Source organism: Dipodomys merriami, unplaced genomic scaffold (assembly GCF_024711535.1).
Source record: "Dipodomys merriami isolate MVZ:Mamm:240054 unplaced genomic scaffold, mDipMer1.0.p SCAF_12, whole genome shotgun sequence".
NCBI lineage: Eukaryota > Metazoa > Chordata > Mammalia > Rodentia > Heteromyidae > Dipodomys > Dipodomys merriami.
The window spans coordinates 43223597-43244020 of NW_027202493.1; the positions used below are offsets into that span (position 1 = coordinate 43223597).

At 43.6% G+C, this 20424-nt stretch overlaps 1 protein-coding gene across 3 annotated transcripts in view; it reads right to left on the bottom strand.

Annotated features, from left to right (window-relative positions):
* Window positions 1-20424, bottom strand: part of Kif13b (kinesin family member 13B) — a 138476-nt gene that overhangs the window by 117521 nt on the left and 531 nt on the right. For all 3 annotated transcript variants that reach the window (XM_070016776.1, XM_070016777.1, XM_070016775.1), the window contains exon 2: window positions 4129-4222. In XM_070016776.1, coding sequence (XP_069872877.1) covers window positions 4129-4222 — 94 coding nt within the window. The remainder of the gene's footprint in view (window positions 1-4128; window positions 4223-20424) is intronic.

Here is a 20424-nt window from a genome sequence, read left to right on the forward strand (position 1 = left end):
ACCCAGGGCCTCAGGCAAGCACTCTACCACTGAGCCACCTTCCCAGCTCTCCTAGTAGTTTTATATTTAATGTCTATTCTTTCTTATTGCTGTGCCAATAAAAGAAGTAAAGTCATAAACAAGGCATTATATATCCAATGACAATGCTAAAATATTATAAATTCTATAGTAATAGTGTGTCACAAATTTTGTTCAGATGGTTTTATTGTTTGATACTTCGCAATCCAACAGTTTATTTTAACAACCCACTAGTTTGTGCTGGCAAAACAGCAAAATTTACACCTAGTACAATCTAATTATCTTCTATTAACTATACAATGTATGCATCCAACCATATGTATTTTTGTAGCTTTTTAAACTCTCCCTGATTCATTTTCACAGCTATGTTCAAAGGTACCCCACAGCTTACACACTCAGAGATGGCTGTATCTGTGTAAAAGGGAGGGCCTGAGGAATCACCTCAGCCTCCAAGCACACACAGCACTCTGTCTAGCCCCCAACATAATTACAGTGGACAGGCCCCTTGGGTAAAAGCCTCTTTGTGAAATTAAAGCATACCATGTAAGATTCTCCAGAGGAGCAGATTTTATTTGGGAAGAATTATTGGGCTCATGCCAGTCATTTCACAGCAGACAGAACAGACAGGTCTATTGTGCATACCGTAATTGCATTTTGCATGACTTCCTTCAATTAAAATCTTTCTTTAAATTAACATCCATATAGCTGTATGGAAATTTTAAAAGTCATTATCTAATAGGACCTAATGATGCCTTTCACTAACAAGGAATTAGCTGGAAAATGACTCCATATAGTTCAAAGGAATTACTGGCAAAGGCCCTCCCCTCAGTAGCAATAACAATATATTTTGCAAGAGAAATGGACTATGTAAGTCAGCCTCTCTTAATTATCAATGTATTTCACAAGTCCAACTACAAATTCACCAGGATCAGAGTTTAAAAAGGGACGGGTGTCCTTTGCTCATACTAGGTGTTCATTAATTACCTAATGAGCTTGACTAGACTGATGTCTAGTACAAAACAAGAAGGAACAAAGAGATTTCTAATGGTCTTACAAAATGGCTTATTTAGATCAGCATCTCAGACATGCTTCTCAGAAGACTGTCATCTTCGCTGGCTGCCAATCTTTAGGGTAAACGTGAGCACATGGGAAGGAAAAGGCAATACCCAACTTCTACAGAAAACCAGAGAAACCCCTGCCTCTGTGTGTCGTCGACGGCAGTGCTGGACCTTGTGGGAGAATCTCATCACACACACTAAGAACAGGTCAGAGAACACAGAGCAAAAATAAAAGGTCAAATTCAGGAAAGCAGTTAATTGTGCTGAATAAAAGAGTTAAAATTGGGAGGCAGCTCAGAAAGGGTTTTTTTGTTGTTATTTGTTTTTTTTAATCAGTCTTGGGCTTGAACTCAGGGCCTGGGTGCTGTCCCTGAGCTTTTGCTTAAGGCTAGCACTCTACCACCTAAGCCACAGCACTACTTCCAGCTTTTTCTGTTTACGTGGTACTGAGGAATTGAACCCAGGGTTTCATGCATGCTAGGCAAGCACTCTACCACTATGCCACATTCCCAGATCCCAGAACAGTTTAAATTGAATAGGCAATGATTAAACCAAATAATAGGTACAGAAATGTTTTATTCTTTTGAACAGTATATTCTTTATTATTTGGGCCAGCACTGGGATTTGAACTCAGGGCTTTGTGCTTATTTGTCCACACCTCTAGCCCTTGAACATTTCAATCCTGCTCAAGAAAGTCCTTGGTTGCTTAGAAAAGCAACTAGACTAGTTTGCCAGAACGGGATACAAGTCAGCAGCCGAGGGCTGAAAGAAGTTGGCCAACCTTGTTTTGTTTGGACAGCACAATGTTGTGTTTTCTTTTTCATTGTAATTTGAGTACCTTCAGGCAAAGCATGCACTCTCCAATTAATCAGAGGTACCACCACCATCCTTATGGCAAATGGCAGTTCTTTAAAAAGCCAGCCAAAGAAATCCAAACCCTCCTACACTGCTGGTGGGAAAGCAAATGGTGCAGGGAGCTTGGCAAATGTTAGGCATAAAGACTTGAACATAAGCAGGACAGCAAAAAAGCAGCCAAGTGAGGTAGAACATCTCTAAAAGGATAAATGAAATGGAAGATACTGCCAACCAACAATCATAATATTCAAAACTTGTCAGTCTTACTGACAAAGCTACAGGCATGGTGGTGCACATCTGTAATACCAGCACTCAGGAAGCTGAGGATCACAAGTTTCAGGTGAACCTGGGCTACATACCAAGTTCAAGTCCAGCCTGCGCTACATAGTGAAGGCTTATCTTTACAAATAGAAAAATTGAGAGATACAGCAGTGGTACTCACTAGATACTAGAACTATATAACTTGTGGGTGGGGCAGGAAAAACTAGGAAAGAACAAGGGCAGGGGTAACACTGTCCAAAAAGAAAGTACTCATGCTGGGCACCAGTGGCTCACGTCTATAATCCTAGCTACTGAGGAAGCTGAGATCTGAGATCTGAAATATATTCATGACCTGACTTATGTAACTGTAATGCCTCTGTGCTTCACCTTTACAATAAAAAAATAAAATTTTAAAAATGAGGGCTGAGAAGATGGCTCAGTGGTAGAGTGCTTGCCTTACATGCATGAGGCCCTGGGTTCGATTCTTCAGCACCACATAAGCAGAAAAAGCGGAAAGTGGCACTGTAGCTCAAGTGATAGAGCGCTAGCCTTGAGCTGAAGAGCTGAGGGACAGCGCCCAGGCCCAGAGTTCAGGCCCCACGACCGACAAAAAAAAAAAAAATTTAAAAATTAAAGAGGGAGGTGAGAAGAGAGGAGGAGAGAGGGCAAGGAAGCAAAGGGAAGGGCAGCCAAGGTGTAGACCAGAGGAGAGAGGGAGAAAGCTCAGCTCAGGAGCTCTATGTGAGTCCCATTTTGTTGCTCAGATTAAGTTTCCCACCATTCACTTAAAAAAAAAAAATTTCTGTATTTTTTTCAAAATTCAAATTAATCTCTTCTTTTTTTTTTTTTTTTAGTTTTTTTTTTTTTAATTTGTTATTCTAAAGGTGATGTACAGGTAGGTTACAGTTTCGTAAGTCAGGTAATGAGTCTCTCTCGCTCCCCCCCCCCCGCCCCCCCCCCCGCCCCTGCCAATCCTGGGGCTTGGACTCAGGGCTTGGGCACTGTCACTGAGTTGCTTTTTGCTGAAGGCTAGCACTTGAGCCACAGCACCACTTTAAGCTTGTTCTTGTTTTAGGTTTATGTTGTATTGAGGTATCAAACCCACACCTCCATGCATGCTATGCAAGCACTATACAACCAAGCCACATTCCCACTCAGAGTACTTTTTTTTTTTTTTGGTTGGTCGTGGGCCTGAACTCTGGGCCTGGGCACTGTCCCTTAGCTCTTCAGGTCAAGGCAAGTGCTCTACCACTTGAGCCATAGCACCACTTCCAGCTTCTTTTGTTTATGTGGTGCTGAGGAATCGAACCCAGGGCCTCATGCATGCAAGGCAAGCCACCTTCCCAGCCCCAGTCTCTTTTTTCTTTGCCCATTCACTTCATATCCCTTTTTGTTCAGATCCCCATCCAAATGTAAAGTGATACTCAAATGCCCCTCCTCCCCTAGTCTCTTCCCTCAGAGACTTTAAATCACCTCTAGAACTGCAGTTAACAATGTCAATAATTGCACTAGGTGGTACAGATTACAGCAGCAAGTGGGTAAATGATTTTCTGAAGTTGTTCTTGAAGAAATACCTTCAAGAACTGAGACTTGAAAGGGGATTTGACCTGGCAGAAAGAAAATGCCACCTCCCTAAGGAATCATCTCGTGATCTTCTCTTCCATCCTCGTCCTTCCACTTAGTCCTACCAAATCCTTCAACCAGCATCACTTTCTTGAAGACACAGCATTCACTCCTCTCTTTCTAGACTTGTCACTCTGGCACTTACTCACATACTATAGACCTCATCCCTTCCACCTGACTACACTTGTGGAAGACAAAAATATGCCTTTACAGTAAGCAATCCATCTCTGTTCAAGTAAATGTAATAGTTTAGTAGGCACTGGTGCTTTGAGTAACTTACAAATCCATTGAACACAATGCTTTCTTAACTTACCGGGCATCTCCTTTGGAAAGATTCGTATTCACGGAACTAAGAATGATCTTGTTTGCATCCACATCCACCACACATTTGGTATGCAAATCCATTTCTGCAGATTAAAAAAGAGAGAGAGAAAACTGCCATTTAAGAAGCAATTAATTTGGGAAAAAGCATTCTAGCACACTGAGCAGTTAAAAAAAAAGGTCAAATTCTCTTTCATGATAAACACACTCAAGAAAGTAATTTTCTTGGGGCTGGGAAAGTGGCTCAGTGGTAGAGCGCTTGCCTTGCATGCCTGAGGCCCTGGGTTTGATTCCTCAGCACCATATAAGCAAAAGGCCGGAAGTGGCACTGTGGCTCAAGTGGTAGAGCGCTTGCCTTGAGCTGAAGAGCTGAGGGACAGCGCCCAGGCCCAGAGTTCAGGCCCCATGACTGGACCCCAAAAAAAAATTTTTAAAAAAGAAAGTAATTTTCTCAACCTAATAAACGGTATCTACACAGAAAGCACTAAAACATCACATTTAATGGTGAGGAAGACAGAAGACAAAGATGTTTACTGCTCAGCTTCCACTCAGCATGGGCCTGGACATTCTAGTCAAGCAACTGTCTCTCTTTGCAGATGATATCACTGTGGTATATACAAAATCCTATACAACTCACTAAAAAACTATTAGAAGTAACATTCTGCAAGACTGTAGGAAATACACAAAAATAATGTATAAGATAACTACACAAAAATCAGTTGAGTTGCAATACACTAGCAATGGAAATCTGGAAATAAAATTAAGAGAATAATTTCAGCTAGACACTGATGGCTCACCCCTATAATCCTAGCTACTCAGAAGGCTGAGATCTAAGGATCCTGGCTCCCAGCCCAGGGAGAAAAGTCCATGAGACTCTTATCTCCAATAAGCTACTCAGAAAAAGCTGGAAGTGGCACTGTGGCTCAAAGTGATAGAGAGCTAGCCTTGCTCAGAGACAGCACTCAGGCACTGAGTTGAAGCCCCAGGACCAAAAGAAGGAGGAGGAAGAGGAGGAGGAGGAGGAGGAGCAGCAGGAGGAGGAGGAGGAGGAGATTTCATTTCATTTATAATAATGAAAATAATTTAAATACTTTAGGAATAAACTGAAAAGAAATGGTAGACTTCTACACTGAAAATTCCAAAACACTGTTGAAAGAAAGGATTTAAATAAATGTAAAGATATCTTATGTTCATAAGCTGAAAGATGTCAAACCCTCCAAATCTATAAGGCTGGAGCTTGAACAATAGCTATGTGGCATCATGCAAGTGGCTACCATTTTCATACAAAATAAATGAAGGCGGACCTGAACTCATATCACACTCAAAAATTAACTATTGGGCAGGGGCTGGTGGCTCACGCCTGTAATCCTAGCTACTCAGGAGGCTGAGTTCTGAGGATCGTGGTTCAAAGCCAGCCCGGGCAGGAGAGACCGTGAGACTCCTATCTCCAATAAACCACCAGAAAACCGGAAGCGGCGCTGTGGCTCAAGTGGTAGGGTGCTAGCCTTGAGCTGAAGAGCTGAGCTGAGGGACTGTACCCACGCCCAGAGTTTAAGACCCACAACTGACCAAAAAAAAAAAAAAGAAAGAAAGAAAAAAGAAAAAGAAAAAGAAGCAGAAGCAGAAAAAGGCAACAGGGAGAATTAAATTCATATGCAAATTGTAATTAGCCAGGCCCTGGTGGCTCATGCCTGTAATCCTAACTACTCAGGAGGCTGAGATCTGAGGATCACAGTAATAAGCCAGCAGGGGCAGGAAAGTCAGTGAGACTTATCTCAAACTAATCACAGAAATAGCTGGAAGTGGAGCTGTGGCTCAAAGTGGTAGAGTGCCAGCCTTAAGCTAAAGGAGCTCAAGAAAGCGCCCAGGCCCAGAGTTCAAGCCCCAGGACTGGCATAAATAAATAAGTAACTTATACTTCAATAACAAAAGGGCAAATTAAGCTGGGCACCAGTGGCTCACACCTGTGATTCTGGCTCCTTGGGAGGCTGACGTGTGAGAATAGTGGTTTGAAGCCAGCCCAAGCAGTGAAGTCCAGGAGAATCATATCTCCAATTAACTACCAAAAAGCCACAAGTGGAGCTGTGGCTGGAGTGGCAGAGTTCCTTGAGCACGAAAGCTCAGGTACAGTGTCAATGAGGACCAGCACAAAAAACAAAAAAAGGCAAACCATCCCACTTTCAAATGGTCCAAGAACCAGAATGGATGTCTATCCTAAAAAATGGTTGTACCTGCCCAATAAGCACAAGAACTGATGTTCAACATCACTAGTCATTAGAGGAATGCAAACCAAAACCACAGAACTCCACTGCACACCCACGAAGTTAACTACAGTCAAACAATAACAAATGTTGCCAAGGACATGGCAAATCAGAACCCTAACACATTACTCACAGGAACAGAAGCTGCTGCCCTCAATCTGGACACAGTCTGGCAGGTCTTTCATAACAGGTTAAGCAGAGTTACATATGAGCCAGCAATTCCACACCTGAGTATAGCCAAGAGAAGTGACAACCTCTGTCCACATGCAAACTCACACAGAATGCTCACAGCCCCATTATTTAGATAAAATAAGAACCCAATGTTCACCAAGTAAATAATGGGTAAATGAGATATGTCCATAGAATGAAATGTTATTTCAACAAAAATGAATAAACTACGGATACATACTAAAGACTGGTTAAGGCAGGCAGGGCAGAGAAGTCCCAGGGACTCCCTCTCAAATAAACCAAAACAAAAACACAGCAAAAAGCCAGGCCTGAGGTGTGGCTTAAGTGGTGCCAGCCAGGCAAGTAAACCAAGCAAGCACAAGCCCTGTTTCAAACTCCAATATAAAAGCAAAACAAAGCAAAACCCACTCAGTTGGTACCAATGTAGTAGAGGGAATATATCTCATTACAGCTATTTTTTTTTTTTAAGTTGGTTATGGGGCCTGAACTCTGGGCCTGGGCACTGTCCCTCAGCTCTTCAGCTCAAGGGTAGCACTTTACCACTTGAGCCACAGCGCCACTTCCGGCTTTATCTGCTTATGTGGTGCTGAAGAATCGAACCCATGGCCATGCATGTAAGGCAAGCACTCTACCACTGAGCCACCCTCCCAGCCCCAATACAGCTGTTTTTAAAAGAACAGACCATATCAGGTTTATATTGCCTTTTTTTATTTTTGTCAGTCAAGAGGCTTGAACTCAGGGCTGAAGCACTGTCCCAGAGCTTTTGTGCTCAAGTTTTTTTGGTAGTTGATTGGAGGTAAGATTCTCCTTTCCTGCCAGGGCTGGTGTTGAACCATGATACTCAGATCTCAGCCTTCTGCGAAGCTACGATTACAGATGTGAGCCACCAGTGGCAGTTTGCCTTATTTTTCCACTCTTATAGTTGTTGGACCCAAAGTCTGAAAGAGTTTCTGTTCACCTGATCTCCCCTACCAAGTCTCTAACAAAAGGATCTGTAGTAGCTGGAGAAGTCCTCATTTCCCAAGGAGCCTTGGCTCTATGTCAATGCATTATCTGTCGTGAAGTATTTCTATGTGAGAAAAGGAAACTTTCTCATTCATAGTCAATTATAGAACAAACACTAAAGGAACCAAGAGTCCCTCCTTGTATTCTATCTAACCCTCCAAGGCAGCTATGTCCACTAGATGCAGGCCTACTTGCAAGGCTTTGTGTTTAAACCTGCGCTCCACACCATCACGGAGTCCCATGAAGCAGCAACCTACACACACACACACACACACACACACACACACACACACACACACACACACACACACACACACACACACACACACACACACACACACACACACACACACACACACACACACACACACACACACACACACACACACACACACGCTGCTTCCTTAGGCCTACAGCTCAATCAAGTTTGCAGCCATGATAAACTGTTAATATCCCTACTTCATGGTATCTCACCAGATTGTATTAGCTGGCCCCTTAACTGCAATCTAGATTACACACAAATGTATTAGCAACTCTCTGGAAATTCTGACACAAAATCTACTAGATCAGGGGCTGGGAAGGTGGCTCAGTGGTAGAGTGCTTGCCTTGCATGCATGAGGCCCTGGGTTCGATTCCTCAGCACCACATAAGCAAAAAGAAAAAAGCCAGAAGTGGCGCTGTGGCTCAAGTGGTAGAGCGCTAGCCTTGAGCTGAAGAGCTGAGGGAAAGCGCCCAGGCCCAGAGTTCAGGCCCCACGACTGGACCAAAAAAAAAAAAAAAAAAATCTACTAGATCATCACCCACCACAAAGATAGTTGTTAGTGTCTTGTAAGAGCATTTGGTCTGAGCAGAGGGGTTATACTTTTTACATGCATGCCTGTCTGAAAAACTGGGTGCTGAGACACTGTTACTAGTAACCCAAATGGCCTCAAATTTAGTGATTCTCCTGCCTCCATCCCCTAAATTCTGAGATTACAAGTCTGTACTACCATATCTAAATTGTGTGTGTGTGTGCGTGTGCACGTGTGCATGTGCCAGTCCTGGGGCTAGAACTCAGGACCTGGTCATTGTCCCTGAGCTTTTGTACTCAAGGCTAGTGCTCTACAACTTGAGTCACAGCTCCACTTATGACTTTTTTAAATTTTATTGTAAAGATGCTGTACAGAGGGGTAACAGTTACATGAGTAAGGTAATGAGTACATTTCTTGTCAAACACTGTTACCCCCTCCATTTTTTTTCTTATTATCCCTTCCCTCCTCACCTCTCCCACTTCTCCCCCCCCTCCACTTCTAGCTTTTCAGTGGTTAATTGGAGATACGAGTCTCATAGACTTTCCTGCCTGGGCTGGCTTCAAACTCAATCCTAAGATCTCAGCCTCCTGAGTAGCTAGGATTGATTATAAGCCTGAGCCACTGGCACCTTGGTCATACCTAAATACTGATTAAAGATTCCCCATATACCCAACAGTATATTGCCTTTATTCCAGATTATCATGACTTGGGAAGGGACTCAAACATTTTCTTTCAACATTTGCCTTTTCCCTGTCCTCTCAATCACTCCTTGCAAGGCTGGGACCAAACAGGTCATCAAATGCAGCTAATTATATGGGAGCATTAAATAGCACGACTAAGGAACCAATCTCTGGGGGGGGGGAAAAAAACCTATATAATATAAAGAGTTGCCTAACAGCTAATACATTTAACCTAAACTTTTTTTGTTCTGAAGATAGCAATACTCACTAATAGCCCCATGTTAAACACCCACAATCTATGATATGGAGACGACCTTCACTTGTTAGCTTAGTGTTCAGCAAACAAAGTTCCTACTTTAGCTCCGCTGATCAATGGATAAATATTAAGAGAATGCTTGTCCCAGGACTGTTCTCCAGTGTGGGGGCTGAACACCTACAGCACGTGCCTAAACAAACACAGTTTTGAAGAGAGGTTAGGGGCTGCATATTTGAAAAGCACTGTAATGTAAAATGCTACAGCTAGTGTATGCACTAATGACTAGATGGCTGAATTAAATTATATTGTTACAAGGTTCTAAATATAACATACTCTCCACTCAAAACTTCTTACTCACTTAGAAAACAATGCAGAGATAAAACAGCAGTTACAAAATTAGGCCTTAAATTTAAAATGAAGGGGAAAGAGGAGGAACAAAACAAACTACCACCTATCAAAAGCTCAAAATCAAAAGATCTTCATCTTAGTTTGGATTAAAAAGCTAAGCGCCTAGCACCTAAACTGCCTTTTGTAAAAGCAGCACTGAAGTGCTCATTCACAGTAGCTTTACTCTTAACTTCCACAGGTGGAAGCAACCCAAGTCCATGCTGCGTGAATGAACAAACGGAATGTGTATATACAATCTGCAGAACATTATTTAGCCTTAAAAAGGAAAGGATTACTGGCGCGTGCTCCAACAGGGAGGAACCTTGAAGACTCAGTGCTCGGAGAGCTGGGAAGCCCACAGGAAGAACACCACATGATCCACGTATCTAAGCTCCCCAGAGGGCGTCAGATTCAGAGACAGAAAGTAGAATACAGGTGTCAGGGGCCGGCACTGGGGGATGGGGGTATGGGGGAGCAGGGAGTCAGAGCTCAGTGGTCATGGAGGTTAGCATTAGAATGAAAAGTTCTGGGTGGGGGTTGTGGGATGAGGAAACAATGATATGAAATGCACTTAAAGCCCTCAGCTGAACACTTAGAAATGATTAAAACCATAAATGACATGGTTTTACTACAGTAAACACAGCACTAACCACTCATCATTATTAAAATGAGTACACAAGCAAATTTATTTATAGTGAAGCCTAAAATAATGAGATTGGGATTTAATTAATACTATGTCTGAAAACTAATTTTAAAATGATCTTAAGTAGTAGAACTCTAAGGTTATATTATGACTAATCAAGATTTTTTTTTTTTTTTTTTTGGTCCGGTCGTGGAGCCTAAACTCTGGGCCTGGGCGCTGTCCCTCAGCTCTTCAGCTCAAGGCTAGCGCTCTACCACTTGAGCCACAGCGCCACTTCTGGCTTTTTTCTTTTTGCTTAGGTGGTGCTAAGGAATCGAACCCAGGGCCTCAGGCATGCAAGGCAAGCGCTCTACCACTGAGCCACCTTCCCAGCCCCCTAATCAAGATTTATATACTTAGAACCATGGATGCTTTGATCTTTGTAAGTCCTTAAAAAACAAAATTACTCTATTAACTTAGATAAAAAATAAAAAAACAACAAATGTTGAAGGTCCACATTATTTCCCAAACAGGATGCCTTTCCAGGCCAAATTTCTCATAAATATAAAAGTGTCCACAACTGACAACTCAGTTTACTCAAACAGTGCATTAGTCACCTTGTAAAAGTGAGCAATGGTTAGAAACAAGTCTGTCTTCAATGTACAAATCGAGTATGGCTCGCACCCCAATGACTTCATAGTAAGACATGGGTGGGGCCTGGGAGCCTCTGCTTACATAATTCCTGTTCCATCTGGAGAATGTATCATTCACAGTGTGGACAAAATAACTGAGCAGATTACCATTTAGTAATCTGCCTTCCTGAGTCTCCAGAAAATGAGTAATAATTGCTTATCCAAACCTACTACCCAGAAATATAGACATACCTCCCCTTCGCCTACCAGCCAGGTTCCTAAAAAGCTAACTATCACTTAACTCACCAGGGTCCAATTTTTGTTTTTGTTTTTGTCAGTCGTGGGGCCTGAACTCTGGGCCTGGGCACTGTCCCTCAGCTCTTCAGCTCAAGGCTAGCGCTCTACCACTTGAGCTACAGCGCCACTTCCGGCTTTTTCTGCTTATGTGGTGCTGGGGAAATCAAACCCAGGGCCTCAGGCATGCAAGGCAAGCACTCTACCGCTGAGCCACCTTCCCAGCCCAGGGTCCAGTTTTTTAAAAGGAAGAAAATAAATCATAATGTACACTTTTAAATTAAGTTGCAGGGGCTGGGAAGGTGGCTTAGTGGTAGAGTGCTACCCTTGAGCAAATGAAGGTTAGGGATAGTGCCAAGGCCCTGAGTTCAAAACCAAGGACTAGCAAAAAATATAAAATAAAAAATTTTTAAAAATTGGGCTGGGAAGGTGGCTCAGTGGTAGAGCGCTTGCCTTGCATGACTGAGGCCCTGGATTCGACTCCTCAGAACCACATAAGCAAAAAGAAAAAAGCCGGAAGTGGCGCTGTGGCTCAAGTGGTAGCCTTGAGCTGAAGAGCTGAGGGACAGCGCCCAGGCCCAGAATTCAGGCCCCTCGACCAGACCCCAAAAAAAAAATTAAGTTGCAATGTTTGCATTGATATATATATATATATATATATATATATATATATATATACACACACACACACACATATATATATACATATATATACACATATATATACATATATATAAATGTTATATATGGTCTATTTTCAAATAATTTGCATCATGTGTGCAATGCTATTTTCCCTGAATACACATGCTCTTTTTAAGAGGCATATAGCAAATTTTCTTTCTACTTATATGGCATTACCTGATATATTTTTCTTACTGGGCAGCAACCTCAATAAAAAGGAGGGCTCAGGAAGTGGAGCAGTGGCTCAAGTGGTGGTAAAGTACTAGCCTTGAACACCAAAGCGCAGGGACAGGGACAAGTTTAAGCTCCAGGACCAACTAGCATACATAGATACATAAATACATAAATAAATACACAAATAAATAAGAATCTTCCAGGCTCATGCTTGCAATCATAGCTACTTAGAGGGCTGAGATCTAAGAATCGTGGTTCAAAGCTAGATAGGGCAGGGAAGTCCATGAGACTCTTTTCTCCACTTCAGTACCAAAAACAAAAAAACAGAAGTGGCTCAAGTGGTAAAGTACTAGCCTTGAGTATAGAATCTCAAAACAGTGCCTGGCTCTAGCTCCAGGACAACATACACACAAATAAAATCATAAAAGCAGGTAGAGACAGGACTAGGGGTTTCGCTCAGTAGTACAGCACTTGCCTAGCCTGCAAAAAGACCTAGGTTCAACACTCAGCACTGCTAAAGTAGGGGAAAGGGAGGACAGTACCAAGTGCTAGCAAGGATAGGGAGAAATTGGAACCTTTATCTACTATTGGTAGGAATGTACAATGGTGCAGTCCCTTTCGAAAATAGTTAACCAATTCCTCAAAAGTTAAGGTTATTCTACAATTGAGTCACTCTCCGTGTGTGTGTGTGTGTGTGTGTGTGTGTGTGTGTACTCAAAATAAGTGAAAACACATGTGCGTATAACTTGTACACAAATGTTCACGGAAGCTTTATTTCATATGGACCAAAAGATGGATTCAAGCCAAATGCCCATCAACGGATGAATGGATAAAAAGCGGCATATAGATATATATAAAAAAGAATGAAGTGGTGACTCATGTTACAATACAAACCCTGAATGCACTGTGCCAAGTAAAAGGAGTCCATTCCGTGATATCTGCAGGCACACATGTAGCCCGTGTCACACGGTCCTGAAGAGGCCTGTCAAAAGCCCAACCACAGGATTCATTTCCTACACCTCCATCCAAAAGCCTGCCTCTCCCACACTTCCGTTCTCAGGAACATGAGCATCTGCAAGCCATCTACACCAGACTGCCGTGGATCCCACAGCTCCATGTTCCTCAGATGCAACACAATCCATCCGCCTGTCCACGGCAACTCCCACTTCTGTGAGACCTGGAGGCCACGGCTCCAGAAAGGAGCTCAAGGGCTGCTTGCTCTGCCATTCCAAACCCCAGCCCTCTTCTTCTCATTAACAATTCACTGTCATCACTGCACTGTGTACTGGGTGTTACAATGAACTCACCTAGACCCTTCAAATATCATGGCTTATGGGGCTGGACGCGAGGCTCTAGCGGTAGGGCACTGCCTAACAAGTGCGAAGTCCATAGTCCAAACCTCAGTGTACCTGCACATCTCACAACAGACAGACAGACCCCTCTGAAGACCACTGGTCTGGTTTAATAAAACAAAGCACAACAGACTCAGCTAGGTGCCAGTGGCTCACACCTATAATCCATGCTACTCAGGAGGGTGAGATTTGAGAAATATGTTTGAAACTAACCCAGCCAGTAAAGTCTGAGGGATTCTACCTCCAACTGACCAAGAAAACCATAAAAACAACCAAAACAGCTCAACTTATTTGTGGATCTCTTTCATCTAAAAGCGTATTTTGACTAAAAATAAATGGTTATTTACAAAAAAAAAAAAACAACACAAAAACAAACATACAAAAATCTGGACTAGAAGTGTTGCTGGTAGGGCCAGCCATGTAGCAGAATAACAAAACAAAACATGTAAGAGCATGAGGCCTGAGTTCAAGCCCCAGTACTGGGGGAATTTTTTTCTTTTAAAGTACAGGTTTGATGCCAGATTCCAACATACTGTATGGTTTTATAATCCTGAGATGGTAACATATAGAAATTATGCAAATACCTTTCTAAATTTGAAGAAAATAAGAATATGACCAAGAAGAGCTATTGGGGTGGGGTGGGGAGGTTAAATCAGTAAAAGAGGTCTTACCCAGAATGCACAAGGCCCTACATTCAATCCCCAGAGAGGAAGAAAAGAGGGAAAGCTATAGGAGGGATGAAGGGAGGGAAAGAGAAGAAAAAAGTAGCCACTTGTTTCTTCAATCACCACTACTGAAGAAAATGGGACAATGAAGATCATTTTCTAAAGACATCCACAGCTGCTGAGTGAACGCCCAGCATTTTGCTCAGTCAGGGATCTGTGTCCGTCCTGTAAGCTAAGACCACACACTTCCCCGTCAGGGAGCGCACTGCTCATCTTTGCTGTCTGCGTGTTTGTGAACATGCTCTGCTGAACAGAAGGGGTACCATCAGCAAACTGAGATCAATATATCCATTTCTATCCAATAAACACCTCAATCCATCTCCTTAAGTAATAGCTTTGTCAGTGGTTTCTTCCATCTTCAGAACTTAGGAAGTAGAACAGTAAGGTATTAGTCATTGTTTTATAGCATGGGTAAGAGTTTGTGCCAGACTGAACAAAACTATGTTATAGACAGGTTGCTTCCCGGACAGCCTTTGGCCCTGTGGATAGAAGTCCAAATGTCTGTAGCTGAGTTGACAGTGTAAGCAAGCTGTGTTGTAAGGAATATGAGCCTCATTCACCATAGCATATCAAGCAGATGCCAGTAAAACAAGTTATCTTCTGTTTCAGCAAACACTGTCAGAAATGTCTATCCACAGCCTATTCTACATCTGTCAAGGCTCTTGGAAAAGGCCAATGGCCCCGGGGGTCAAAACCACTTTCCCTTCCTAAGACTCATCTATTTCTTCTAAGCAGCCTCCTATATCCTCCGTTTTCCCTTACCTTTGGAGTCAAGACTGCTTACTTGATTTACCAGTCTCGTTTAGCTCGTGTGTGTTTGTGTGTGTGTATGCATGCACGCACACATGTGCACAAGTCCTAGAGTTTGAACTCAGGACCTGGGCTCCCTCAGTTTTCAATCAAGGCTAGCACTCTACCACTTTGAGCCACAGCTCTACCTCCAGCCTTTTGGTAGTTAATTGGAGATGAGAGTCTCACAGAAGCCAGGTGCTGGTGGCGGCTCATGCCTATAATCCTAGCTACTCCGGAGGCTGATAACTGAGGATGGTGGTTCAAAGCCAGCCCAGGCAGGAAAATCCATGAGACTTTTATCTCCAATAAACTACTCAGGCAGGAACTGGAGCTGGAGCTCAAGTGGTAGAGCACTGGCCTTGTGCAAAAAGAAGCTCAGAGACAGCACCCAGGACCTGAGTTCAAGCCCTATGACCAGCAAAAAAAAAAAAAAAAGGATCTCATATAGAGTTTCCTGCCCAGGCTGGCTTTAAAGCATGATCCTCAATTCTCAGCTAGGAAGCTTGTGCCTGGATTACAGGTGTGTACCACCAGTGCCTGGCTCCTTCAGCTTCTTAGGTCCACCATGTTTGTAAATCTTGCCCAGGGTGGAACTTGATCGTCTACCAAGGATCTCAATCTTGCTCTGGGACCTGGCAGTTTTTCTCCTTCACATTTGTGTCTACATGGTGTTCTAAAAGGCTAATCAGAGTACATGGGCCAGCGGCCCTAAAAGTAGATGACCTCTGGCCTGGCTAGCAGCCAGAGCTCCCTGCAATGCATGTGATGTTTCCCATCCCATCCCATCCCATCCCATCCCATCCTCCTCTGGGCGGCTTCACAGAGCCTTCTTTCATGCTGGAGGATGTAGTCTCTGCTCCCCAAACTGGCTGCGCTGGCTCCCAGATCACACTTCCTCCTGGGAACACCAAGGGCTTCCCCACCTCCACCGCCACTGCCACCGCCACACACCCATTCAAATCACAGGCTTCCTCCTGGAAGTCTTAGGTAACAAAAATTCTAACACCTCAGCAACGTCTTTCCCAATCACCAGTCCCCCAACATACTTTCACAGTTGTTGTCCTCAGTTTTTGTTTGGTTTTGTTTTCCAGACATCTTTTCCCTCCCTTACATGCCTACACTTCCCTGTCACTTACCTGGCACGCAATAACTAGCAGTTTTGGTATGGCTGTTTACTTTTTAATCTTATCTTTTCACATGACAGTCACTTCCTCATAAGCAAGAACCAAGAGTATATATGCTTTACAACAATACTAGGTAACACTAAGAAGGCCTTTAGGAAATAAAGAAATAAAACCATCAGAACAAAAACAACTGATTTCATTTTTTTCTTGATTCTTTCTAGCTCTGGCCTATTCCTGTATACTAGTAGATTCATAATTACATGCTCCGCTCTCCCCAGGGACAGGCAAAACAGTCTTCCTTGTTAAATGGCTTTGCTGGTCATTACTTCTGACAGCCATGCCACAGTCCCTCTACGTGGATACTAGAAACTGACTCTACCAGACATTTCAAACTACTTCCTAGCTTCCATGACATCCAACACTGCAAAGTGCAAACTCCTTGGAAATGTCTGAAATAAATTTACTGTTCATATTCCCAAACACTTAAGACAATACCTCTTTTTCTCTCTGGCTCAACTTCTAGTATAATTTTCTGTCCCACTCTTATTTTTTATATAATGTATTTGTTTTGATAGTTAACTCTGTGTGTATGTGTGGGTATATATATCTTTTTAATCAGTAGTCCCTTGATTGAAGATCTCATACTATCTAATATAAGCTAGAAATCTGGCAGGTTGTCATTAAATATTCCCTTAGCTATTATTTTTAAGTCACCTAACAATATAAAGAATCAAACCCCTGAAAAGGAAAACATCACTGATCTAATAAGTTAATGATTCGGTTAATAATGTATGAAGAAGTGTTTCTATAGAGTACATGGAAGGATATAAGTTTCTCTGTTCAGTTGAAGAGTTTGAAAGACATGAGGAAACAGAATTCGCAAACAGAACTTCAAGATCATATGACTAAGTTTGTTTTCTCTAGCTGTTTGGCTTTCGTATTTCAAATAAAGTTAAGAGTTGAAATGTTAAAAGTTAATGGAAGCTGGGCGCTGGTAGCTCATACCTATAATCCTAGCAACTCAGGAGGCTGAGATATGAGGATCACGGTTCAAAGCCAGCCTGGGCAACAAATTCCTTGAGACTCTTATCTCCAATAAAAACCACCCGAAAACTGGAAGTGGCTCTGTGGCTCAAGTGGTAGAGTGCTAGCCTTGAGCTGAAGAGCTCAGGAACAGCACCCAGGACCAGAGTTCAAGCCCCAAGACCAACAACAACAAAAAAAGGTAATGAAAAGCTGGGTGCTGGTGGCTCATGCCTGTAATCCTAGCTACTCAGGAGGCTGAGATCTGAGGGTTGTGGTTCAAAGCCAGCCCGGGCAGGAAAGTCTGTGAAACTCTTTATCTCCAATAAACCATCAGAAAACTGGAAGTGGCGGCGCTGTGGCTCAAGTGGTAGAGTGCTTGCCTTGAGCTGACGAGCTGAAGGACAGCGCCCAGGTCCAGTTCAAGACCCACGACCAACAACAACAACAAAAAAGTTAATGGAAAGGGAGAAGGGGGGATTGAAAATGTGGCTTAATGGTAGAGTGCTTGCTTACCATGCATGAAGCCCCTGAGCTCAATTCCTCAGTACCACATAAACAGAAAAAAGCTGGAGGGCTGGGAAGGTGGCTCAGTGGTAGAGCGCTTGCCTTGCATGCATGAGACCCTGGGTTCAATTCCTCAGCACCACATAAGTACAAAAAGCCAGAAGTGGTGCTGTGGCTCAAGTGGTAGAGCGCTAGCCTTGAGCTGAAGAGCTGAGGGATAGTGCCCAGACCCAGTGTTCAGACCTCAGGACCGACAGAAAAAAAAAAAAAAAAAGAAAAAGAAGAAGAAAAGCTGGAATTGGTGCTGTGGCTCCAGTGGTAGAAAGCTAGCCTTGAGGAAAAAGAAACTCAGGGACAGTGCCCAAGCCCTGAGATCAAGCCCCAGGACTGGGGGGGAGGGGGGGAGGGGGAGAGGGACTTGGAATTGCATACCTGTTATCCTAGCACTCTGAGAGGATGCTCTGAGAGGATTATGAGTTCAAAGCCAGCCCAAAATACATGGCAAGTTTCAGGTCAGCCTGGGCTATATACTGAGATCTACTTCTAACATAACAAAAACAATGTAAAACTATATATGTATCTGAGCATAAACTGGAATGGAAACAAGGAAAGTCATTAGCATAGGACTTTTTTGTACCTTAAAATTCAAATATCTAGGGGCTGGGAAGGTGGCTCAGTGGTAGAGCGCTTGCCTTGCATGCCTGAGGCCCTGAGTTTGATTCCTCAGCACCACATAAGCAAAAAGAAAAAAACCGGAAGTGGCACTGTGGCTCAAGTGGTAGAGCACTAGCCTTGAGCAGAAGAGCTGAGGGACAGAGCCCAGGCCCAGAGTTCAGGCCCCATGACCCGACCCAAAAAAAAAAAAAAATTCAAATATCTAAGCACACTCAGATACACATGGAAAACCTGATGATATATTGAAGTTTTACTCTAAAACTCTTCAGATTATTCAGCAAACAAAAGCACAGAGACCCATCCTAACCTCAAGTTAGGATGTTTCTTGCACCAACGGACTAAACAAGGACTAAAGTTGACTGCTTGCTAAATAAAATTATATGCTATCATTAAATACACTTTCCCAGAAGAAATAACTACTCAAAGTAATATGAGGCTGGGAATGTGGCTTAGTGGTACAGTGTTTGCCTAGCATGCATGAAGTCCTGGATTCGATTCCTCAGTACCACATAAACAGAAAAAGCCAGAAATGACGCTCTAGCTCAAGTGGTAGAGTTTTAGACTTGAGCGTAGTGAGGCTCAGGGGTAGAGCCCAGGCCCTGAGTTCAAAGCTCCAGACAGGCCAAAAAAAAAAAAAAGTACAGTGATTCTCCTTTTAAATCAACTGTTAATTTACTAATTTGAAAAGCACTAGCTTTAAAATTCTACTCCTTTGTATGCCTAAACTTTAGATTTATGTAACCAATTACTTCATGAAGAAAAAGAATTTTAATTATCTATAATGATCCCTGGAGAAGGAAGCCACTGTACAAGTCACACAATACAAGGCCAGGTAAGAGAGAGCATTAAGGGAAACAGGGAGGCAAACTGTGACAAATACAGCACTTCTAGTTATAAGGTGATTGAACTATTTTTGTTTTGTTTAGTTCAAGGCTGGCCTCCAGCTCTCTCAATCCTCTTGCCTCTGCTTCCAGAATGCTGGGATTACAGGCCTATGTAACCACACTTGGTTTAACATTCCTTGTCAAGTGCATGTAACCCAAGGTACAGCTAACTTCCACTCACAGCTCAAACTGTTGTTCTGTAGCTTGGTTCATGCTTGCCTAGCATGCATGAAGCCCTGGGTTCGATTCCTCAGTACCACATAAACAGAAAAAGCCAGGAGTAGTGCTGTGGCTCAAGTGGTAGAGTGCCAGCCTTGAGCAAAAAGGCTCAGGGACAGTGCTCAGGCTCTGAGTTCAAACTCTGGGACTAGCAAAAAAAAAAAAAGTGTGAGCATTATTACACTCTTACCAATGGCAATTTAAAAGCAAGAAATGAAAGGCTTGGGGAAGAGAGAAGGAAGAGGAGGGCTGTTAATGATGGACCGAAGCCTCTCTGTGGCCTGGCAGTTGGTTAAGCTGCCTTTTTTAAGCACTGACATTTTCAAATGTTTTGCAAAAAGGAAATTTTAAGAATGTGCTGAAACCATCCTTTCGGAATCAATTCGCAGAGCAGTTGTGTTTCATTTGGCTTGTTTTCCCGTCGTGATGATTTTAAAATAAAATGAAAACTGGAACCCAATAAAATAAGGACATTTGAAAAGTGAAGTTTATGAAAATGGGCAGCTCTACGCTGGATCGGGGTGTCAGAGTTCAGGTCTAATGGGGAGACTGGAGTCTCGAACCAGGCACAGCTGCGAGTCCTCAGGGAAAAGCCCACCTTCAGCAGGCGGGCGGAGGAAGCAGGTGGGCAAACCACTTCCCGGTGGCGGGCACGGGCCACGGGCGAGCCTGTCAATCACGACGCCGCCCCGGGAACCGGGCCTCCGGGTCAGCACCCGGAGCTGGGCTGGGGACGAAGTTCTACTTTCTTTAAGGCTCAGGAAGTGATTCTGGGTCTGTCAGCTCGCGGCCCCGGCGCGGCCATCTGGGTGACCGCAGGCGCGCGGGGAGGCGCGCGGGGCCGGCCCGGGCCGCCTCCCCTCCGGACCCGGCCGTCCTCCGACGACTGGAGCCCCTTCCGCGGCGTCTGCTTTCTCCTCCGGTGCTCCGCGGACGCCGCCCGGACGCCGCGCCCCCAGGACCGCGGCACCCACACCGCTCACCGCGCAGAGACCACGACGCGCGCGACCCCCCG